This window comes from Silurus meridionalis, chromosome 25 (genome assembly GCF_014805685.1).
Source record: "Silurus meridionalis isolate SWU-2019-XX chromosome 25, ASM1480568v1, whole genome shotgun sequence".
Classification (NCBI taxonomy): Eukaryota; Metazoa; Chordata; class Actinopteri; order Siluriformes; family Siluridae; genus Silurus; species Silurus meridionalis.
In genome coordinates this window covers 2,907,305-2,932,971 of record NC_060908.1, presented here as the reverse complement: position 1 = coordinate 2,932,971, position 25,667 = coordinate 2,907,305, and the positions used below count along the sequence as shown (strand labels likewise).

The 25,667-nt window shown below is 39.0% G+C and overlaps 2 protein-coding genes across 6 annotated transcripts; both read right to left on the bottom strand.

Annotated features, from left to right (window-relative positions):
* Window positions 1-1,348: 1,348 nt before the first annotated feature.
* LOC124379019 (leucine zipper putative tumor suppressor 3) lies at window positions 1,349-13,278 on the bottom strand. Of its 5 annotated transcripts, none has more exons than XM_046839007.1 (6): window positions 13,115-13,278; window positions 9,789-10,414; window positions 8,915-9,502; window positions 8,497-8,817; window positions 7,395-7,625; window positions 1,349-6,151 (listed from the first exon to the last, which is right to left on the bottom strand). In XM_046839007.1, coding segments are annotated over exons 1-6 (2,529 nt in total). In that variant the 5' UTR covers window positions 13,116-13,278; the 3' UTR covers window positions 1,349-5,389. The 5 variants fall into 5 exon arrangements, with proteins under 5 accessions (XP_046694963.1, XP_046694960.1, XP_046694964.1 ...); XM_046839004.1 differs by lacking the exon at window positions 13,115-13,278 and adding an exon at window positions 12,160-12,985; XM_046839008.1 differs by lacking the exon at window positions 13,115-13,278 and adding an exon at window positions 12,091-12,982.
* A 6,258-nt stretch (window positions 13,279-19,536) lies between these two features.
* Window positions 19,537-25,667, bottom strand: LOC124379021 (transmembrane protein 127). The gene is made up of 4 exons (XM_046839012.1): window positions 25,305-25,667; window positions 23,659-23,838; window positions 21,719-21,880; window positions 19,537-20,402 (listed from the first exon to the last, which is right to left on the bottom strand). Exons 2-4 carry the CDS (start codon window positions 23,834-23,836, stop codon window positions 20,086-20,088), a joined length of 657 nt encoding a protein of 218 aa, XP_046694968.1. The 5' UTR covers window positions 23,837-23,838; window positions 25,305-25,667; the 3' UTR covers window positions 19,537-20,085.

Here is a 25,667-nt window from a genome sequence, read left to right as displayed (position 1 = left end):
CTTTCTGTTTTGAACCGAATTACTTTGCACAGATTATTATTTATTTTTTTATTAGTGTCACTAATTTAGTGACACTATAATAGTGACACTATAATAATTAGTGACACTAATTACAATAAATAATAATCTGACGTAATTATAAATGATATAATATTTATTGGATATTAATAGTAAAAATAAATGATTATAATTATTTTTATTATTGTAAAATAATAAAATGTTTACCTGGTTAATTGAATAGATTTTTTTAGCCATTGCTATTGATCCATGATGTAATTTAAAATCTTTGTTTTGTTTATTTATTTTTTTATTTTGGTATACAAATATCATAAATGTGTAATACTAATAATACTAATAAAAAAATAACCCTATATCATCCAGTACCATATAAAGGAAAAAAAAAGTATTCTAAAATATATAATATTAATCATATAATAATTATAATAATAATAATCATTATTATCATTACTATTATTATTATAAAATAATAATCAAATTGTTACCTTGTTGATTAGATAGATATTTTAATACATACATATTTAACCATGATATAATTTTACATCTAAAGGAGTTTTTTTGTTTTGCTTATTTATTTATTTATTTATTTATTTATTTCAGTTAATTTTATTTTAGTATGAACCTCAACTGTTTAAAAATTATTTTGATCCTTTTTCATTTTTAATGAACATAATCCAAATTAGTACATATTAGACACATTCTTTAAACACTATCATAAAATTAACAATAATATTTCACACTTTTCTTAAATGAGAATGAAGATCATAATGAACATTGTCTGGGTAACATTATAACTTTGTTTATTAAATAGTTTCTAGTGAATTCCAAACAGAATCCCTTCCACTGAATCCCACTGTATCCCCCTGAATCCCATTAAATACCACTGTATCCCCCTGAATCCCCTTAAATAATACTATATCCCCCTGAATCTTATTAAATACCATTGAATCCCCCTGAACCCCATTAAATACCACTGAATCCCCCTGAATCCCACTGCCTCCTACTGAAGCCCACTGCATTCCACAGAATCCAATTGAATCCCCCTAAATCCCACTAAATCCCGGTGAATCCCACTGCATCCCACTGAAACATATATATATATATATATATATATATATATATATATATATATATATATATATATATATATATATATATATATATATATATATATATATATATATATGCTGTATATATTGTTATATTATGTTCAATTGTTATATTATGATGTATATATTTATTCAGTGTATCATTATGAGCAATACAAAAAGCCAAAGTAAAGAAACCAGTGCACCATTGAGCAATAAATAAATCCCAGTGAGAGTTTGAATGAGAGGTTTTAAATCGCAGGTTTATTAAGCCATGAATGAAATTAAGCAGTACAACACAAATGAAAGTAAAAAATAAAATAAAACACTCTGCTTATCCTAATCCTTGTTGGTGAAGCTCACCTCCAAGTGTTTCTCTGAATTCAATTTGTGATTTAACGTGTCACTGTATCTCGTTGTAATCTTTCTCCCAAACCTTTGCTCATTCTATGGTCCTATGAACAAAAAAAAAAACTTAAAACCCCTCAGACTTAATTGTATTCATATCTTTATTCATTAAACTCATTGATATTTGCTATGATATGCTTTTTTTCCCCTTAAGAATAAAAAAATCTGAATGAAAACAGTGGCACCAGTTTGTCCTCCCTTCAAACATTTTGAGAAATATGAGACGGTGGAAAATAGACATCAGGAGCTTTCATGGTCTTCCCTTTCTTATAACACGTAATGGCCGATCGAACATTTTTTTTTTTTGTAAAGATTTTAATATATTATATTATATTCCTATATCGATAGTTTGAAAAATAAAAGCTGACATGTCAGTCTCATTGAATTCACAAAAGTATTCACACGCAATAGCTCGGTATATTTGGATAGAATAGATATGTACACATAAATAACAATGATATTTACATGCAGTCAACTGCCCCTTTGTCTCTACCAAGAACACAGCAGGACACAACAGAATTACATAGCAGCAAATGTGGCCAAAGACAGTAGAGGGGTGGTGTCCATCTAAAGCTTTGTAGGTTATGTCTGGCTTAACACCCAGTGTCATAAAGCTAATAAATAAACAAAGAAACAAACATACAAACGAACAAACAAATAAATAAATATTTCATAAATCTGGTCACATGATATGGAAAACACAGTATGATGGGATAAATATTAGTGTAGTTCTTAGCTTTTAAGATTAATTAAGTACTAGACATGTGCTGATACCATTTTGTGTAGAAGAAGAAATCACAATATTTATTTTAATCCATATTATAGTTCATAACTTACATGTGGTCCCTATTTCTACCTTAAGTGTATCACTTAAGTGTATTTTTTCTGAAGCGGTTTGCTCAGATATCAGACTCGGTTTGTATGCAATTTCTAAAAGCAAGAGCAATGTTTTGGGAGGGATAATGAGCAACCTGGTATCGATACTGCAATGCATGCAATATGATAACTGTAAAATAAAACTATGAATAAATTGCAATAACCCTTACGGATAGTATCCGGGGTATCATCAGAACTTTTACAACATCTGTCATTATTTATTTTGTGAGTAAGTAAATGAAAAGGTTTCATTTAGGTTTTTATTGGTTAAAAGTTATATACTTGCTTGTTTTTTGATAAATGTGGCATTACAATGTCAATTTACATTTTGTAAATATGATTTATATGATTCTTTACGGTTATGAGATTGAGTTAAAAATTATTTACAAAATGATCTGAAATAATATAATTTCTTGATTGCTGATTGGCTGAATGACAATAAATCTGTGCCAGTTTGCATTTCCGAATAGTTTGGATGTAGAATTTGATTGAAATTTAAATATGAATTTGATTAACTTGAAATTGCCAAGAAAACACCAGAATATTGAATTGAGTTTTAGGTTGAATTTGAGATAAGTTGCTGAATATCACGAAAATAAAATTCAAGAGAAACTCAATTTGGTCTAGTCTGGTTTTCCTATACCATGAACAACCCCCGAAGAAAGTTCAAAACCAGATATTAATGAATAAATAAAGTTTCATGGTAAAAAAGTATTGTGATATGACATGTTGTCCATATTGCCTACCCATTATGCAAATTTTATTTGCATAATTAAAATGTTATTTTAATGAGTTTTATGACATCATGTGTATTGTTTCACACGTTATCAGCACATGCCTAATTTCTCATGTAACCTACATGGATTCAGGTGGATTGGATTATAATAAGAGTATAAAGCTACTAACTGCTTCTTCTATCTAATATCCTGCATCTTTCGCTGCGCCCCTTTTTTGCTAATCGACACCAAATGCGATACCTGAGCGATTTCATTTGTAGATGAACTCAACAATTGGGCATCTATGGTATCAATGAGCATTTATAATAAAAGAATAATATCACATGATTTGTCGAACCCATGATTGTCACATGGTACGCTAAAAATTGATGATGATGATGATGAAGGCTTTGTGACAGAAGGTGTTAGTTTTTCTTCGTGTTTTTTTTATTTTTATTGAATGCTACCACTTTTCCACCTCCATCTTCTCGTCACCACTGGGTTGTAAATATGTCTATAACCATCTGGATCCACGCTACACACTCATACGACCGACCTACTCCCCTTCAACAAGCACACGAGTCACGTTTCAGTCTTTATCTCCCACTCAGATATGGCAACGAAGCCTGTGTACACGGTGTACTTACTTCAAAACATCACTTCAATCTACTGCATATTATATATATATAAAGAGATTTTTTTAAGTCAAATATTCTAAATGATACTTTCAGAAAGTATACATTGACACATATTCTTTTTTTGGAAGAAGGTAAGGACCCACTCAAACACACTCATTAGTTTAATAGCAGTGGACGGACCGTGCTTCAGAAGTGCTCCGACCACATGCTATTTAACTGCCCTCTTAGCACTTTTTCTTTTTTAATATATTATATATATATATATATATATATATATATATATATATATATATATATATATATATAATTTTTTTTGGCTCAGCCGCTGACTCCTCCGCTAACTAGCAGCTTCATAAACCAAACATCACTCAGCAGATGCTGTTCATCAAACACACACACCTCTCTTATAAAGAAGCATTGTCTGAGACCAAAGCAAAGTGCATTAAAACTATTTGTTTTTTTTTTGTTCATTTGTTTTTTTCAATACCTCTCGCTCGCTCTCTAATATATTCTACATTGTTTCGGAAACATTGAATACAAAGGTGAAAAGCAGAAATGTTCTGGTAATACATTTTCGAGTCAAATCACCAGGTGTCGGTCCTCCGCCCCTGCTTTTGCTATCAGAGCAGGAGGGTTGAGGCACGCTCCTATACAACACCCCAGGGTCTTGGAGTCCACTGGTAATCACTAGCACGACTACGTCCACTATGAGGGAACTCGAGACCAGCAACGCCTCTTCAATATTTGGTCCTTCATTTTTGGAAAAAAATTTAATAAAATAAACACACACACTGGTGTGGTATGGACAAGCACCATAGACAGGAAGTGATTCAGTATCTCAGCATCTCCCTGTATCTGCTAATTACATTTTGTTTAAGTCTCTTTAGCTAATATGGATTCTGTTTGAGATATTTCTTGTTAGCTGTACGGTTTATATATGTTATTTAAAGGAGCAGTTTGTAATTTGTTTTGGTGGTTGCTGATGTGAAAATGCAAATATTAGAAAACTTTCCTATTCCCGCCAAACCGTTCCATTCAGGCCTCACGTGTTGAGGAAAGGGGTGGCGTTTAGTAGTGCTTTGCCAGCACGGGAAATTAAAATAGTTTTTCACAATTAAGAAATCGAAAGAAATAAAAACTGGCAAGAGGTTTATTGAAATAATAAATTTATAGACTTAACAAAACTGCACCCTTAAATAATATCAGTTGTGTCTTTAAAGTTTAACTTGAGAGCTGTTGATACAGATTTATACCGTGCATTGAGAGCTAGCTTACAACAGTCTAGCCTTAAATCTGGATTATTAATGCCTGATCCCTTATCCCCTGAGTGTTCAATCTACTCACGTTCCTCTTGGCTACAGACTCAGGGCCAGCTCTTCCTACACCCCCAACCACCCAAAGCAACCTTTTAGGATCCAGAGCTTTTCCTAGGTCAGTCATAAGGCCACACAAACATATTACTTAGCAACTTGCACCCCTCAACCCTGACGTCTGCCTCACTCAGCAGGGCATCCTTGGACTGTCCTCAGAAGGTATAGACATGACGTTTTTGTTTCAGGAGGGTTTGTACTTAATGCTATTGTAACTGGTGCTCTAAGTGTTTCTTTTTTTTTATACTGCATCAAAGAGGTCACATTTACTGGCATTATATCTCTGTTGACTCAATCCTCTCCAGACGAGTGGGAACGGGCCACGGGGGTGCCAGCTGGTGCAGCGCAGGCACCTTTTTCTCCTCAACAGGGGGAGTCGGGGAGGTGATTGACACGGCCACTGGCGCTGTAGTAGGCCCCTCGGAACTGGTAGAAGGAGGTGGCAAAGTTGGTGTTGCCGGAGATACCATGATCGGAGTGGCCAGCTGGGCCCCGAGCTGGTCAACACGCTCCTCCAGTGCCTGGTTCTTCTGAAGCATTTCTACATAGCTGAGCTGCAGCTGTGCCTGGTACTTGAGCACACGCTCTTTTTCTCCCTGCCAGGTCTGGCGCTCGTGGGCGAAGGTGAGCGCCTGGCGTTCGCGCTGCTGCCGCTCCAGACGTAGCTCCCCCTGAAGTAGCTCCAGCTGGCGCCGCAGGTCTCCTGCTTCCTGCCTCTGCACCTTGGAATCATCGCTCTGCAGGCTAAGCAGCGGGTCCGGGGCAGGCAGTGCAGGCAAAGGTGGAAGTGAGGGCACAGGGGGCAGTGAGGGCACAGAGGGCAGCGACGAAAGAGGGGGCAACGAGGTGGGCGTCTCCGGTGGGCTCATGGGAGATAGAAGGCGTTCCCGGCTGCGAGACAGCACCAGCTGACCCATATCGGACAAGCTGGACTCAGTTGTGCGAGTGCTAGTGGTGTTGCTAAGCTCACTCAGGGCTTTCTTCAGCCCAGCTACCTCTGTCTCAAATGCACTCAGCTTGTCTCTCAGGACGGTCACCTATAGAATAAAAGAAAATTAGGAAATTTGTAAACAAATGAGATAAAAGCACTAAGAAAATGGGACTAAGCAAAGAATTCACTTAGTCACCTGACTTACATGCATTTAAATGCAGTGAGCAAAAAGTCGGTACTGGAGGCATCAAGCTTAATGTTTTATACAATTGGAATAACAAATTAGTACATTGGTTCGAGAAGTGGATGAAAAACTGCGTACTGGCATAGTGCAATTCAAGTAAATTTAGGAGGTAATGTTGATTTCCATTTCATTTTATTTGTATTGACGTTTTAACAATGGACATTTACAGTTTAGTGTCAAAAATTTGTCCCTATAAGTTTATCCCTAATGATCAAGCCAGTGGAAAATGTGGCAAGGAAAAACTCCCTGAGATGGAATGGGGAAGAAACCTTGACAAGAACAAGACTTCATAATACGCAATGTATTATGGAATGTGAAATAAAACTTTAGAAGAAACATCCCCATAATACTCCATGTTCAAATATGTTTGTTTGTATGTGATTTCTGTATCCGTGAATGCTAAGTTAGATTGAAGCCATTTATTTTTCATTGAAATAAACATGATAATATGCTCAGTGAAGGTTCTACAGTTACAGTGTTGCCCAACATTGATCTCAGTAAAGGCCAAAATTATCTGAAGAGCTATGAATCTAGATTTCTAAACAAGAACACATCACTGGGTGTGTTTCAAAGCCTGTCCAGTAGCGGATTTGCACTTTCCTGCACGTTTTGTACAAATGAACCTGTTGCCATTATGAAAGTCTTGGGAATGAATGGATTGGTTGAGTTGTATTTGAAGAAGGAAAATGAAAAATAATAATTTTAAAGCTACAGTTATTCAGAAAAAACAATAACGACAACGTGTCTATCTTTTAAAAAAGTTTACTGTATATTAGTGCATACTAGAGTATATTCAAATATTATTAATTTATCAATTAATCGTTTTGATGTATTGTGTCATATTTCTCCTAATCAATACAAAATGTAGAATGGTTTGTTAAGAGTTGTTGTGTGGTGATGTTAATGGCTATGGTATTACCATGATTATTTCCGTATAGCTGAACTAGCAGTTTCAGAGCGGAAATAGAAAAAGTAGGCGGTGACCCAACACCTCTGTCTGTCTTTATGCACTGATGATGTTTATTTAAAGAAATACTACTTTTTTGGTGTACAGATATTCAGGCGCAGCCCTTAAAAGGTTTAGGTTCGGGGGTTAACTCAGCACCTCGGCCAGCATGGCCTGCAGTTCTGCCTCGCAGCGCTCCAGCTCCAGCGTCTTGGTGCAGAAGGACTCCTTCAGGCTGATCTCGGCCTGCTCCCGCTCCCTCAGCTGGGCATTCAGCTCCTTCAGCTGATTCCTCAGAGCCACCATCTCTCCAGCACGCTGGGTCACCTCGCCCTGGCTCTCCCTCAGCTGTTGTTTCAGCAAGGAGATCTCACCTGCCTTCTGACACACCTGGAGAGCAAGCAGAGCGAATGATGGCAATGCGAGTCTGCTCCAGGTCAATGCCCTTAGATTTTAATAAAAGGGGGCTAACTGAGAGGGGGAAAAAGCACATGGGGCTACCAGAAGGCTGTTGATGGTAACAGTGACTATTAAAGTGCTATTAAAAGTCCACTCATTACACAGGTCTGGTGTAACATAATAGCTAATAGGTGACATAATTTTGTGGTCACAAAAGTTAGGATGCTGGGAGTCTCAGCCTCAGACACTCCATACACAGAAAATTGAGCATCTGAAATCCTTTGTACACTTTTCTGGACAAAATATTTAGAATCTTGAAGACTGCAATTTGATTGGCCCTTTATACTTCAGTGGGAAAATAAATGCTGTGAGTTTTCCGGAGGAAACTTAATAAAAAAAAATGTGAACCAACATGCATGATGTTAAAATGTTATAAATGGTGGTCATTGATGAAGTGTACCAGACTCCCTGGCAAAGCTAGTGGTTGTCTTGCAGACCACTAACTACTGTAGGTTACTGGTTAAATATTAAGTTTCTGGCTTTGTACAGCAGCTTGGTAACTGCAGATGCTTGTTAGTCATAGATGTTTATCCTGGCAATTTTGCCCATAAGAAACAAGAACAACAGCAATGACAGAAACTATAAAACTTTGGATGTTTTGCATAAAAGTGATTCATACATTAGCGATGATTGATTATGCTAACATATCCACAATATATCCATATTTTAAAATCCAATTTTTGATGAAGGATCCTGAAATCGTCTTTATCTTTGTTTACAATTGTTAATTTATCATTTGTAAAGGTTGGATCATATTCGCAGTAAGGATACGATTTTGTTTCATTAACCTCTATCCTCTCACCTCCCACTTGGTCTCCTCCAGCTTGGGCAGGAGGTCAGCCTGCTCCTTCCTATAGTCCAGGCACTTCTTCTCTAGCTCTTCACGCTGGGCCAGGAGCAGAGTCATCTCATCCTGGAGCCTGTGCTTGTCCTGCTGCAAGCGGCTGATCTGGGCCTGCAGGGCCTGCTGGGAACGCTGGGCGCGTCGGGTCACCTGCTGCAACCGCCCCGCATAGTTCTGTCTCAGTTCCTCCATTTCACGCTCCCACACCCGATGCTTTTCCTCGAACACCTGCACGATTGCAGCCTCGCTCTGATCCAGGTTCCGTCTCATATGGAGCACCTAGGAATAAGAAACAGGAGAGCACAGGAAGCATAATCAACGCAGGAACAAGGTACACGTACTTGAATTTCTACATGACAATGCTATGATGATATACCTTCATCCTCACCTCTTGCTCTCTTTCCCACAAGCGGTCCTCCAGGTCACGAATGACGTCATCAGAGGATGGAGATGGCCGCAAGGGTGCCGGAGCGTCACTTAAGTGGCTGAGGCGCTGATAAGATGATGAGCTTTTGCCCGAAGACGAGTGGCCACTGTCAGAGGCGCTCAACCCATTCTGATAGCCCGGTTTATCGGTCTTGTCCAGGCCACTTGTTGCTGTACCCAGACGGTTGATGTGGCTGGTGGAGGCACTAAGAGGTCCAAGTGCCGGTGGAGGGCCGTAGCCTGAGCCTGTACCTGCGTACGTGGGCAGACTGGTCAGCGAATTCCTGCCAGAATCAGACAAGCTGCCTTGGCCTGCTCGTAATCCTCCACCAGAGTGTGTTCCTCGGCTGTTAGTGGTTTCTTCATCTGGGCGAATTCCTGAGGTGCCCTGGCCACCTCTGTCACCTCCACCACTGCTCGATGTGCCCCCACTTGCACCTACGCTGGTCTGAAGGGGGCACACCAGGTTTTGCATGGAATGAAAGCTCTTGGGCACCACAGGCTTGAAGGCAGAGGGACGAACCAGTGCATCTGGGTCCTAAATAGGAAAATATTAGCTTTTTAATCAGTGGCAGTGAATTAAGTATAAATGTTTAATATTATAGGTTTAAAATGTACAAACAACATGAGTTTTTTGTATATGTTTTTCAATGGGTTCACCATACATCAAATCGAATACTTTATAGTAAACAAAAGTACCTGTGTGTGTGTACACTTGACTGCATTTTATAGTAATTAGCAAATTAGCATTTACAATGGAACTTTTACCATCACTTCGATCTATCAGTTACATTAAACCAGAAAAGTCACCAAAATGAAAATACCTTTCCCTCGGTGCTCAGGCCATGTTGTACCTGTGCTTGCTCCAGCTTGCCAGAGATAGGCAGGATGTTGGGAGGGTTGTGGTTGTCCGTCTTGGCTTTGCTCTTGTCCTTGTGCTGATGATGCTGCTGCGCTGGTGCTTGATGGCTGCTGTTTTTGTTTTCATTGTTGTTGTTGTTAAGGACTATGCTGTTTCCACACAAATCCAGGCTCTCACCTCGCCTGTGGCCTGGTTCCCTCCTCATGGGCCCATTGGAGAAAGAAGTGTTTGAGAGCAGTCGCTCACCATTGACGGTGTGCTGCCGATTAGTGTTGTGAGAAGCGGCTGAGCGCTCAGAGTGCTCGTTGGCAGTGACGCCTGCGGTCTTTGTGGCTGGAGCAGGCAGACGGTCAGCGCTGAAGCTGCGATCATCCAGACGCCGGCGGACAGAGTTTGGGGGCAGCGCGGGCGCCAGGGGCCCGTTTGGGGTGGTCCGCGTGCCCACACTTCGCATGGTGATGGCCCGCTGGCTGGAGGCTCCACTGCCCACGCTGCCCATTCCAGGAGCGCAGAGCCCCTCACTTAGCCGGCCACGCCGCCAATAGGCCGGGGCAGCCGAGGCGGCCGGGTTGGGCCGCAGGTACCACACTGCACAAAAGAAATAACACATTTACCTAAAAGAAAAAGATAAGCTGGTAATGAAACAAACATTCTGCAATCAGATTCACACCTTAGGTCCTATCCATTTAATATTGAACTTGAGCATGAGACAAAGTATACATCAGAAAATACACCATGCTGGCAAATACCAGATGCTGGGGGGGCACCCAGCATCTTTAAATAAGTGAAATCCTCTTCTGAAACATTCTTTGCAAGAAGGTTGGAATTTACTTTGGTGATTTGCAGTAAAACACCCCCATCCTCTTTTGAGACTTCTCAACACCATTATTGACATTTTACACCATAGGATAAAATGCATTCTGTCTGCATTATAATACATCTGTATGCTGTACCTACTGGTTAACTCTTAAAGCGTAGAAAATTAAGTAGTAATAATTTAGTAAATTATAAATGACCCTTCAGTTTATTAAGACCTAGTGTATCTGGGACTGTTCTTTCATATCTTCTTTAATCATAAATATGTGATCTTTAATTGCGTTTCCTCAGTGTGATTTTCTTACATTACCCACAATGCCACTTCTTGCTGATAGCAGTCCCAACTGAATTAACATAAAAAAACAGCAGTGCAGCAATGCTTTAATCTGTCCAAGGTTTATCACCTCTTTGTCTATGCAATATGTTCAAGCAGATCAGCTTCCAAAGCTTAAACTCTCACACTCATACCACCGTCAACACTTGTCGATCACTAACTTGCCGGTCTGATTCTCCACTGTTACTGTCGTATACCTTCATTGCATTCAGAAACTTGAAATCTAACGTTTGCACCAACGTCGACGCAAATTCCTCACTTGTTTTTTTTCCTATAGCATGATTTTAAATGTCACCAGAAAATGAAAGAATTTCAATAAGGTTTGTTATAAGATATACTATCTTTTTTCCTTCTTCCAAATGGCATTGTAATTGAGAAAGCAATATTAAGAAACGTCCCCTGGTCTCACGCCAAAAATATAGAACATTTCAATAGAAACTGATTTCAATCGCAAGGTTTACCTCCCCAAAACCAGCCTTCACCATAAAAGAAACAATATAATGAAATTTAACACGTTCTTAATAATGTTCTGAATTAAATAAAAATTGCAGTCTTCTGTATTGTGTGTATTCGTCTATACAAACATATAAAGCACACAGTATGTGGTGTATATGGAAGCAGGGTCGAGATGCGATGCATGTAACACAAATGTGAATGAAATATAGAGAATGCACACACACACACACACACACACACACACACACACACACACACACACACACATCTTGGCTGATAACCTACACTGAGGTTATTACAGTGCATGTGCCATCTTAGGAAGTGATCCTGTCTGGGTGCAGTATCCTCGTTTATCCAGCAGGGGTCCTGCGTTGGATTGGCAGTGGCACGTGCCTCCACTACCTCTCCCTCTCTCCCTCTTTCTCTCTCACTCTCTCTCTCTCTGCTACAGTCGCTCACATACACGCATTACATCATCACTCCCATACGCGCGCGTACACACACACACACCTCGATAATTCCCAACTCAAGATAATCTTAAACACTGTTATGATGATGATGATGATGATGATGATTATGGTGATGATGATGCTGCTTGTGATCCCCACGTTACTGGTGGACCTCAGACGTCTAACTGGCGTCGCAGAACACCATTCACCTGCTTACTGAAGCATCTGCTGTGCTGCAGACGCAAAGCCAAAGGCTGCCATGACGCTTTCAAGCATACCAGGTCTGTTCATGGTAGAAAGGTGGACGATCACAGAGGGACGCAGGTCGGTGCTAGTGGTGAGAAGATGCTGAGATGCGTGTGGCCTGCATCGAGAGAACACAGAAAGCTGATGTGCTTTATAGCTCAGCTTCTACTCCACTCCAGGCCCTCCTGCGTGCCGTGCTCCTGCTCTGAGTCCATCAGATGTACATCCAATGCACCTGAACCTTTACGAGATCCACATCTGTTTCTCACACACACACATATATCTATGTGCATTTGCAGACATGCAGGTGTCCACATCACACACCACAATGCACCTTACAAAAGATCTGCAGGCCCACCAGAACCAAAGAGACACTTGCAGAGAGAGAGAGAGAGAGAGAGAGAGAGATCAGGTGAGCTGGATGTCATGTTTCCTCTCCCAGAAATCCGCTACATCTCCCAACGTTGAGAGCGCGCGCTACAGAAGATCCAGATGTTTTCTTTTATTTCTCGTCCGCTGCATAATTGCATAACGCGTTTGGGTCAATCAAACATAAAATACACCCGAAAAGAAAAAGACGCGTTAAACGCCGCGGTTCTGCACCCTGAAGCTTCATCCTCCTCCACCACCACCCCCTCCTCCTTCACTCACACCATTCCATTTCCTCTCCATCATGCACAATCTCCCTGTCGTCTTTTTTTTTTCTTCTTCTTCTTCACTTTATCGTACGCCGACTATCAAAACGAGCGGCCGCGATGAAAGACGCGGACGCTGTCCATCTCGCACGCACGCGCACGCACACGCAGCGCGCGCTCTCGCTCTCCAGCCGCGCGCACGCGCTCGCTCGCTCTCATCTCTCGTTAAAAAACAACGCAGCCCGGAAAAACAACATTATCAGGGTTTTTGTTGTGCGTCAAGAGGGTGAGTTGGGGTAGCTGGATGAGACGGGGGTATTTAAAGCATCGAGGGAGGCAGCGATGTACTTACTGGTCGCGCGACACTCCTCTCCGCTTCCCGTGCTATCGACCGACGTCCGTGAGCGCGCGTGCGCGCGCGACCGACCGACTCTCCCGACAGATAGGTTCCGCAGATTCTTGGGGAAACGGTAAAGGGAGAGAGAGAGAGAGAGAGAGAGAGAGAGAGAGAGAGAGAGGCGGGGAGGAGAAGTAGGAGGAGGGACGGAAAAGGGGAGGAAGAAAAAAAAAGAGTGTGTACGCTCTCTCTCTTTCACACACACGCATACACACGCACCAAAGCTGGAGAATGATGAGGTGATGGAGGCAGAGAGACTCGAGCGCGTCAGCTGTGTCACACACACACACACACACACACCGACGCCCCGCCCCCTTAACATTTGCCGATTAAACATATCCGCCCCTTTCTTATACAAACGCCCCATCCTCGTTTTCCCACCAGGTACTTATTGCGCATGCGTGTTAATTTGGCCAGCTTCTCTCAAACCCTTAATAGTGCAAGAACAGTATGAGATGGCACACAGGCACACACTGGGTATCAACAGTCCTGTTGTATAACATGTAATATATATATATATATATATATATGGTACACAACATGATGTGTATAAAACATAATTTAAACATAATTCCTATGTATATATTATAAAAATATATAACACAGTGACGAGGTGTCAAAATCACCTGACGCTGCTTCACCTTCACTTTACTTTGACTCTTCATATTTGTCTACAATATAAATAAACCTTTTTTATATAAACTTGTTGTCTGAGTTGTTATACCAGGTTATTATGTTAATGATTTCAACAGCATTTAAGGGAAAACAAACTGTTCATGTTACACATATCCAGCAAAACTGTTGATTTCTGCCTCTTAACTATACAATCAATTACAAAATGCACCTAATTTGGGGAGATGGTAGCTGAGTGGTTAAGGTGCTCGGTTACTGATCGGAAGATCAAACCCAAGCTAGCACTCCTGGGGCCCCTGAGCAAGGTCCCCAACCCCCAAACCCTCCAGTGGTGCTGTATCATGGCTGAACATGTGCTCTGAGGATACGTGAGGAAAGAATTTCAGGGTGCTGTATAAGGTATAAAGTAAAAAAAAAAAAACCCTATTACTTTACTATAACATTTAATACCGTTCAATGTTTGTGGCATTGAACATATCATGCATCCAAGCTGTCATATAAAAATATGACATTTTTAGTTCATAGTGTGGAGGATTTAAAGGAACACTTTATTGCATTAATCTACAACAGATTAATCTAATCTGTTTGCATAAAACACACTCATAATAAAAATCCAAGGGCAGGAGTGAAGAACTCCATCAAGAAACTTATACAGTTGGACAGCACCATAATAAACACCATCCTGGAGTTTTATCATCCATATCCATGTGCCATTACGTAAACTAGTAAATTCTTGAATGAATTTTGAGTTAGTCAGTATGTTGGTCATTTAAAGCCATGAGTGTCCTCGTCCTGAATAATAAACCTTCAAAGCTTATTCTGAATATAAAATATATTGAAATTCCAATTACCTTTAAATACATGTGCTGTAGAATCAGAGCTCAGGTATTTCAAAGAAACGGTATTTAGCCTGTGACATAGAAGATAAACCAAAAGTCAGATGGCTTTCCGGAGTAGTAGGCGCAGGCTAATAGCAAAGACTGGAAGGTTGTGAATCGCTCTCAGAATCACCTTTCCTTGTCTCTGGTGTGTGTACGATCTTTTTCTACACATGTACTGTGTATTTGAATATAGTGTACCCTTAAAAAATGTAAGGCACATAAATGCATAAGTGCCTTTAGCTAATTAAAGATACACCACATGGACCTTAGTAAAAAATGATCACGTCTTTTGTAGAATAAATAAGCCATTAGAGTAAAGGTTGCTTATATCGTTGATGCTCTGTAAAACTCGAAAGTAGCAGAAGCATGACTTATGTACATGACATTTTCACTGGTAAAAATACTGGTAAAAAGAAAAGGAAAAAAATGGTCATTATGGTGTCTAGGTTTTTTGAGCGTGTTCAGCAAGACCCTTCACTCCTATCTCAACACAATACTCGGGTTTTATAACTGATCTATGTGTAAGTCAAAGTGAATATATATAGAGATGAAACAAACTGAGAGCATCCCATTCCAAGTTCAGTTCTCATTTTATGTCTCTACTTTTCTCAGTTGGCGTGCAAGACGTATTGTGTGTTTGGCATTCAGTACAAAGTGTTTAGTAAAGTTGAGGTCAAGGTTCTATGTAGGACACCTGAGTTCATGTAGGAAAACATCAGACAACCATGTGCTCATGAAGCTCACTTTATACACAGTGACACAATGTTATGATTTGCCAATTGAATCCACTAAAGCATGGATCCCCAAACTACGTGTTGCAGGCTAAATACAGCACATTTAGAACAATAGCAGAGATATTTTAAATGTTTTACTCATATCATATCTGTTTTTAAAAATAAAGGTTGGCTTTCAAACTACAATTTCCTTAATTATAAACACGGACTAATTATTTGTTAGATTTACCCACTAACTAACGAAAAGTTCTTAATGGTAGTCACTGGTAGTCACTTTGGACCATGTCATTTTCTGTTACAGACAGAGCCAGAAAAATGCTGTGGCCCCCACAGAAAAAATGTTTGGGGACCCCTGCACTGAAGGGAAATTGTATATAGAAATTCCAAAATAAATTATGATCTAAAAATACAAAATGTGAATTGTAAAATGTTTAAAAAAAAATCTAAAAGTAGTACAGGAGTTGCTAAATGTTCCTTCAACTGTTTGTTTTTCAGTACGATTTAAAAGAAAAAAAAATTGCCGCCATCAAACTAAAAATAACCTTTTGTATAATTACAATGGTGCATTTATTTAATATAAATGTTTTATTATTTTCTATGTTCTGCTGTGAATAAAATTTGGGTTTATCAGTTTTGTAAATCAAAGCATTCCGGTTTTAGTCAGATGGCTTAGTCAGTTTTAGGCTTTTTTTTCAACATTTTTTTTAGAAATTCAGGTATAAAACCATCATATATGGTTGGATACCTCGAGCTTTGTGGCAACAGTGTGGGTAAGAACCTCATATCGGTGTTCTATCAGTGAATATGTGTAAAAGTCTGTTGTCTTACTCAACACTCTATAAAACTCTATATCCAGCTTCCTTCCTCCTCCTCCTCCTCCTTCTCTCTCTCTCTCTCTTTCTCTTTCTCTCTCTCATTATTATTATCAGGATTTATCAGCTGGGAGGAACAGAAAATAGCTCTGGTCATATGATACAGTACAGGAACACTCCACAATCTCAGTTCTTTTTTCAGGTCAATATTTTATATTGTCTTCAAGTCATGTTTATCCCAAAGTCCATATGAGGTTTGATGGCTAGTCAACATCCAAACACCATATCAGTGCGATTTCAGCTTTGTCGCCTTTGTCTCTCTCTCTCTCTTTCTCTCTCTCTCTCTCACACTTACACACACACACGTGATAAAGTCAGATCCCAGTGAATATTGCAGGTAACAGCATACAAACATTGAACCTTTGATTTTTTGTGCACCGCAGATCAGGTCATCACACACACCATGCTTTTCGTTCTCGCTTTTCTCTCTTCATTCACAAATTTACTGGTGACATCAACGATATGTCAAGGTTACTATGGCGATGGTCTCCATCCAACTGGAGCACAGGCTGCTGTCATATGACTGAGGGTGTGGAGAAAGAGCAAGAAGGAGAGAAAGAAAGCTATCGATGCTGTGTGATCATGGTTTTACACATATGCATCATTCATTTGTGATTGGTTTGATGGAAATATCTTGAATATCATTTAAGGAAGGGTTCAGCTATCATCTGAATTTACTCCTGAGAAACACTCTTCGTGTACTTTCTGTTAGAGAGGATTTCCAGACAATTCGTTAAATAAAATATAAGATAACTGGTGCAATTGCATACGTTTGACATACGGCGATGAGTCGTTTGAGGTGTTTTGAGTGGCACGATCGCTGCTAGAGTGAAAGAACAATGGAAGACGATGAGAGATCTGGAAGACCTTCAACAAGCTCAACCCCCGAAAACGTCAAAACCGTTCGGTAACTTGTGCATAATGATCATCAGAGAACAATCCACATGATCTCACTTCTGCATCCGCCCTATTCGCCAGATTTGGCTCCTGTGGACTTCACGATGAAGATGAAGATGCAGCTCAAAGGTCGCCATTTGGACATCATTGCGGAGATCTGGCACGAATCACAGAAGGTGCTTGACGTGCCCCGAAAAGAAGACTTCCAGGACACCTTTTAGAAGTGGCAGGAACGCTGGGAGCGCTGTATTGCTGTGCAAGGGGACTATTTTGAAGGTGATGGTGTGTAAACATAGATAAATAAAGTATTTTCTTGTAAACAGAGCTCGTCTCTAATCAACAAGGGGACATTGTTTATTTAGCTTTCGTACAGTACGTATTCCAACCTGGAAATTTGCTTCAACCACATCTAGAGCTTTTCACTTTTATATAAAACACAGTGAAGTTTTCATTTGCAGTTCACGTTACAGCCAAGAGAGGGCACTAAACATTATAAACTGGGGTTCAAGCCCCAGTATCGCCAAGCTTCCACTGATGGGCCCTTGAGCAAGGCCCTTAACTCTCTGTGCTCCAGGGGCGCTCTGACACCAGCTTTATTACATAGTTGGTATATATATATAAGAAAGAATTTCACTGCGCTGTAAGGTACATGTGGAAATAAAGAGAAATATTTCATTAACAGAACACAAAATGAGAACATATATAGGAAAGTGTATATGTACTGTTGACATTTCTTTTAATGGACATTATAAATTATTTATAGTCAGTCATTTATTCACATATTGGCATTCAGGTTTTTCGAAAAGACATTTTTTCACACAATGTACAAAAAACAATGATTCCAGTGAAAATAAATCCAGGGGAAAAAATAACAAAAACGATCACACACAATAACGGTCTGATGTGTCGTTGCAGGTAAAACACAGTTCAGTGCAAGTTTTAGTTTCCTTAGTTTTCCTAGAGCTGCCATGATTCTGGTCACATGGTTAGTGAGGACACGGTAACAGAAATGACCTGTGATGTACCTCAGAATATTCACAAATACACTGTATGTTAATATATGCTCACTTTCTAAATGTGTTTACATCTACATTTATTAAGCATGGCACGTTTTAAGGTTATTGGCATTGATTTGTCTCTCATGCACTGCTCGAAGTCTGTATATAGAGTGAATACGGTTAAACATGCGCATTATAGCCTACAAAAGCCTTCCTATAGAAATAGAAATACCAGTCATGTTTTGTCATGCACTAGAAACAGGAAGTGTGTTTCTAATTCTCAAACTGTTAAAAAAAAGGGGGAAGGTCAATTCTTTGTCTTGAGTCATCAGCAGAGCTTTGTTCTTATATTTTTTGTCATGTGTACAACACTGCTTTTTTCTATTTCATCTCTCAGATGGCTAATTTTGGGGCGATACGACGTCATTACTGATTTTCACCAGAAAACTTTTTTGTCTAGACTTCGGAATAACCTCTCACTGAGAAAATGAGCACTCGGGTATCAATTCAAGTAGTTTAAACTGGACAGAAGAAAGCTTGTATCGTACACATTTCCAGAAGGTTGTGAATTTTATAATAAATTCGATCCTTTTATACCGTCGTAGTTAAATGATGCATGCAACTAGTATATAATGTTCCTACTGAAAATGTTGCAGTTATAGATTGATAATAGCAGCACATATACCTACATAACGTGAAAAAAATTCAATTTTAATTAACGTTAAAATTTCAACGAGTTGAAAATCCTGTTTTAGTAAATACACGTATGTACGAACGCCGTTTTTCAATAGGATTAGTTAAAGTACCTGCATTGTAAAATGAGCCCTTGCTATAATTTATCCTTACACTACCAAATCTGCAATGCTAACAACATATTCGTCTTGTTCATTTCATGAGATAAAGTAACGATTATTTATAGCTGCTATAAACTAAGTGAGAACAGGCACTAACGTCTCACTGTTGTTCATCAATAAATAGAATTATACATGTTATTAGTACTGTATGACCCATTATATAACATCAATTCAGATAGCAAGTAACTCTGCTTTAACCACCAAGTCACTGATTATTCTCCTATAAAAGCACATATTCTTTACTTATTATAAAATGAGAAATGTCTCATTTAAACCAATCTCAGTCAATTAATTGAGACTAGTCAATTAATGTTTTGAAAATCTTCTAAGTTGCTGAATATCTAACACATTTCTCCTATTGCTGCCCTGCAATCCTTCAAAAAACATCTCTTCCCCCTTGATGCTACTCGATTCTGATTGGTCAAAAAATTTTTTCATTATTTAAGGTTTAGATTAATGCACTCATCCCGATGTTAGCATTTCTATAGTAACTAATTCACAGAAAAAGTTTGTGTCAGACAAAATGTATTTATTTGACGTTGAGGGACGTTTCAGAGCTTTGTGAAAAGTCAAATTATAAAACGTTAAAAAGTTCTCAGGAGTCTGGAGCACAGAGGACTTTGCGCCTTGTAGTTTATCATTAACATGATAAGATGCGTGTTTGTTTTATAACATGAGAAAAACAGACAGAAAGAAAAATACACGCTGGGACACGCTGTTATAGAAAAGAAAACAACAACAAGTCTTTGTGAGTAACAGTAACCTTGTGTCATTGATTATTTTCCTGTAACAGCATGCCTGTTATAGATCATTTATAAATATTATGAAAAGCTAGAAACAGAATAAAATCAGAGATCTTTTATTTACGGTTTCTTTGGTCCTTTTAGATTTTTCTTTTTTTTGTGGTAATAAGGTGACCATGTTGAAGTGTATAAAAAGCTCCTGGTTGATCTTTGTTAAAATCGATAATAATTATAATTTAAAACACGACAAGTTACTGAACAACATGAGTAGTTAACATTGCACAGTGGTCTTATCCAGTATAAAAAAAATCTATTCAGTCATCCCACTCGTCATCGTCTGGTCCCGGCTCAGTGATGAGACACTCCCTCTCTCTGTCCTCATGCTCCACTGAGTAGAACTGAGTGGGAACGAAGGACTCCGGAGAACAAATAAAGCTGAAGATGCTGGCCATTAAAGAAAAGAACAGCGCCAGTATCTCGATGTAAAAGCTCTCTCCAGGCAAGGTGCTCATTCCACCGGGTGGAGCCGAGGTCGTGCTCCAAACCCAGCTTGTTCTCCCTTTCTGCACGTTCTGCTTGATCACATAGAGACACGCCCCACTCACGGCCAGGACCGCACCGCACATCACAGCTGTAATCAGACACAAGACAATTGGGTATGATTTGTGGAAGAAAGATCTAGACACCCAGGACACCAAGACATGTGTTTATCTATTGTTTATATCCTGACCAGACAGAATACCCATTTCTGATTGGCTGAGAAGTGTCCACTAAATATATAAATCAGGACATAAAGTATATGGACAAATCTAGTGGGACGTTTGTCTATTCCCAGTTATATGTGATTCCTCCCCAAACTTTTCAATAACACAATTTAGATGTGGTAGCATGAACATTTCCCTTCACTTGAACTAGGAGACCGAAAAACCAGTTCCATGAAGATCTGCTTTAACACTTTTGGGATGAATGTGAACCCTTACTGCACTCCAGGTCTCCTCACCTCACCTACAACAGTACCTGATTTTACTAACACCCTTGTCATGGAATGATTTTCCACAAATTTCCACAAGTACAGTCCAAAATCTAGTGGAACATCTACCCAGGTGATTATAACAGCAAATGAAGACTTCATGTGAATTGGGATTTTAGACATAAAACATTTCAGCATTACATATTACATTTATTTATATATTTATTCCCAGTGTAAAATACAGCAAGAAGCAACTCTTTACATCGTTTTAATCACGAAAGTGTGTTTTTACACACGTAGCAGTGTCTAGCACCCCCTTAACCGTTATAAAACTTTCCCTAAAGTGGTTTACTGCTTTTATAATTCAGCACAAAGTTACATAATTTAGAAACGTAATTGACGATACTATTCGCACTAAACAATTCTTCCAGTATCGTCAAAGTGTAGTTTGGTAACAGGAAGTCAAACATTATATCATTCAGTAGATGGGAAATTGAGTGTAGTGTAAATGCATGTTGGTTTGAATCTTGGCATCCTGGCAAAATATTCCCATGAGCCACCACCTTCTAACTGAAGATCACATTATGAGTGGTTTATGAGATGTTTTTTTTCAAGCCCAGTCCATTTCCTTTGCTTGTGAAATAAATTACGTGTTGCAGGATAATGTTTTTAATAATTAATTTTAATTTATTTTTATTTTTAATAATGCTTTAAATAATGTTTGCTGTGGTATCTTCTTCTTCTTCTTTTGACTTCTCCCATTAGGAGAAGAGCATTAAGCTCAGAGGTCAGGCACAATTTGATTGGTCGGTTTTGCATTTTTTAGTTTCTATATTTGGAAGCAATGCACAAGTCAGCACAGAGTTCTGCATGTGTTTTGAGGAACCGTGTACCTGCTACCTGCCCTTTAATCAGGATTTTACACACGTTTTTTATAAAAGCCTGACACTTCCAGGTAAAATAGTTAAAATAAGCACCTGTGGAGATGTGAAGTGACACGACCAGCCTGGGGCGAGTGAACCTGATTCCGATGAAGTCCACTAAGAAGGAGGAGCTGGAGAGCAGAACGGCGCTGTAGCACAGAGCGGCGAGTGTGTAGAGCAAATCCATGCCCAGTCCATGCATTCCACCCAGAGGTGCTATAACAACAAGAAGAACGACAACATGCCAATCATTACATCAACCTGGAACTGATTCTGCTTCGTTAAAAGCAGTTTTTCGGAGAAAAAAAATTCAAAGCTACACAATGTTCCCCTTTTTTGCTGTTTGCTTCTACAGTTTTGAACAAATTTTTTTTTGTTTCATAAGTATATGCAAAGATTTATATATATACACACTTTTAACTTGTTTTATTTTAATTTCGTTTAACGAGACTCCAGATTGAACCTGTCCTCTTCTGCAAGACACTGGATAGTGAGATTAATATTAATCAATACTCTTCTACAACTTTCTACTATAAAGCAGGCAGTGGTGGATGAAGAACACAAACCATGTAATTGAGTTAAAGATGAGATACACTCTCTAATTTCAAATCTTCCTTTAAACCTTTTAAATTTATGTAAAAGTACAAAAGTATTTGCCTTCAAATGTAATTAAGTATCCAAACTCCTATGATTTATTATGGCTATAATGTTCCTATTATCATTTTATCACAAGTCTCTCTTTAATCAACACTGTCAAACACTGATTGATATCTATTACAATTATCGTGGGCTCAAACCTTCCTCAAAAAAATCTGCATGTTGGTGATCAGTAGATACACCAAGCGCCAATCAAAACAACTTCAAAACAGAGCGTGCGCTCAATTCTGATTGGTGGATTGCTGCGTGTTCGACCGGGTTCATTTTTATCCTCATAAGTAAAAAGGAAAGACTGATTTCTAAAAATGTAGTTGAGTAAAAAGTCAAATACTTTGAAATGTAGTGACGTTAAAATCTCCCCAAATGGAAATACTTCAGTAAAGAACAGATACACAAAAAAGCTACCGTATTTTTTGGACTATAAGCCGCTACTTTTTGCCACGCTTTGAACCCCGCGGCTTAAACAACGAAGCGGCTAATTTATGGATTTTTCCTGGTTTTTCCCGGTTTCACAAACTTCAAGCCAAAAAACTGAACCTCATAACATTAGACCAATGAAATTTCCGAACGGATTCAGGTGAACTAATGAAACGCTTTATATTAAATCAGATGCGCTCCCACTGAATCGGGCCGCACCACATCATAAATATAGATGAGGTTCCTCTGACGTTTGACCTGCCGCTCACTCGCACTGTCTACAGGAAATGTGAATCATTCGTCACGCTGAAAACAACCGGGCATGAAAACACACTTCACCTGTGTTCTGAGCTGCACGGCATCGGGAGAAAAGATTCACCGATGGTGATTTTTAAACGCACAACGATGCCAAAAGATAAACTCTCGAGAGAAATAGTTGTGAAAGGAAGGAGGAAGACAGTGAACAATGACTTTCTTGGTAGGCTACTGTTTAGATACAAGCCGTGTAACAGACACTGTTTTTTGTTAAAGCCTGTGTAAAGTTTATTAGTTTCAGTGTAGACAGGTGCGGCTTATTTATGTTTAAAATAAAAATCTTTGTCAAATTCAGAGCGTGCGGCTTATATTTGGGTGCGCTAAATAGTCAGAAAATTACGGTACTTAAGTACACAAATAAATTACATTTACTTTGTTGTAGTGGATCACTTTATTGATCCCTGAGGGAAATCTTCATCGTATACATGTACATAAAAAGATTTTTCCTTAAACTTGATACTAATCATTAAATATATTCATTACAATGTTCCTAATTCATGTATTTTGTCCTGTGACTTATTCATTACACCAAGCACATCGACGTAAAGTGGTGTGTGTGTGTGTGTGTGTGTGTGTGTGTGTGTGTGTGTGTGTGTTTGTGGTACCAGTGTTGGAGAGGTTTTGTGCTGCATGTAGTGTAAAAGCCACTCCGTAAATGAGCTGGTTCGAGTCAGTTCTGTTCTGGACTTGGATCCAGTTTGGGTCGGCGATGGAGGTGCAGAGGGACACCAGTGTGAAGCATTGACACACAGCAGCCGGAGATAAACTCAGTGCCAGTGGCATGGCTGCGTAAAAAAAAAAGAAAGGAGAGAAAGATCATCGCATTGCTCAATTAAGAGGCGTACGGCTTAACAAAGGAAACGTTACTACAGACAAGACGGTAACACCTGTTTACTCAACACTCTTCAACGATTCTACCAGAACAATTACACAGCGGAACCATGAGTTGGATAGAAAATTTCACAAAAAAGTTTCACATTACTTCAGTATGACAGAGGGAAGAAATTCATGGAAAGGCTGGAGATAATTACAATGCGGAGGACTTTCATTTATCCTTCAACACTGATGGAATGTGTATCGACGTGCCAGGAGGTTAATCTTTATAAGAAGCCTTGTGCAATAACTTTACTTTTTAACTTAGAACATATATCTTATTGTATTCAACAATTCGATATTTCAGTACTACTAATGTATATTATGTTATAAAAAGATTTTTTTTTTATACCTTCCAGACTCGTAGTCTATAGTTAATATCATGAGGTATTACTTCAATATTTTGACAAACATTTTTGCCTTATTTTAATTATTTATTTTTACTTCCTTGCTTCTGTTAAATTCAAATCCTAGTGGCAGCTCATCCATAGGGGCAGGATAGGCAGTGCCCCACAATATCCTCTATATCAGCTGTTCCATAAATCTTAAACATCATGCAGACTGTATTGGTTAGTCTGAAAAGGCAGAAGATAAATTTGATGAAAAGGAAAACATCAAATATAAAAAATACATAATGGTGTTCAATCAGTTTGAAGCTCTATAGCAGGAGATCTTCCACTCCAACCTATGTATCTACTTAGAGCTGGCTTTGTGCATTGTCATTGGAACAGGTTTGGGTCTCCTAGTTCAATTGAAGGGAAAATTTCATGCCATCGCATCCAAAGACATCCTTTTAAAATGTGTGCCTTTAATTTTTGTGGTAACTGTTTGAGGAAGAACCACAGATGGTTGGAAAAGTCTGGTGTCCTAATACTTTATCAGTGCACTATAAAGCTTATTCATAGAGGTTATATAGTATCATATAACAAAAGGAAAAACATTGTCATGTGCTGTGTAATGCATTACTCCATGAATGATGTTCATGTTCTCCATTTTGCTTTCAGACAATAGGGTGCAGATGCCAGGAAGAAGTGCAAACATTTACCATCATGTTCACCATCATCATCATCACCATCATCATCACATGATGTACATGGAGACAAATGTACCAGACTATTAAAAGCTATTGATACAAATCACAAGGATTTAATTTCACCTGCTGATTGGATTTAGGTTCGTGTAGCCCAAACCATGAAAGATCCCAGATCCACCCTGATGATCCAGTGGATTTAATAGGGTTTTTGAAAGAGCAGGAGAAAAGATCTTCCAGTAAAAGCAAATAGAAATCCCGTGACAGCGCACAATGTGCATTCAGGGGGGGTTTCAATACAATACACAGAAAAATATAGAACAGAAATGAGATTAGACAGTCACTGACCTGCACAGTGGCGTGAAATTTTATCTCCTTCTCCTCCACATCAGCAGATCGGTCTATATTTAATGAGTTAAGTCAACTCCGCATTGCTGCTTGGTAGGAAACTCTGTGACAGCTCAGTGTTACAATGAAAACATCTAAGTCGCTTAGAAACCCGGAAGTCGCCCAAGACATGTGACCCCGAGCGCATATACACACACACACACACACACACACACACACACACACACACCGGAATATAAATAAATAAAAATAAAAACAACTAATTTTCGTTTCCACTTTTCCAGAAGGATCGAAACAAAACCAGGAGTGATCCCTGGTTTCATCTGGCTCGAATATTAAGTGCACTTATTGAACCATTGTTGT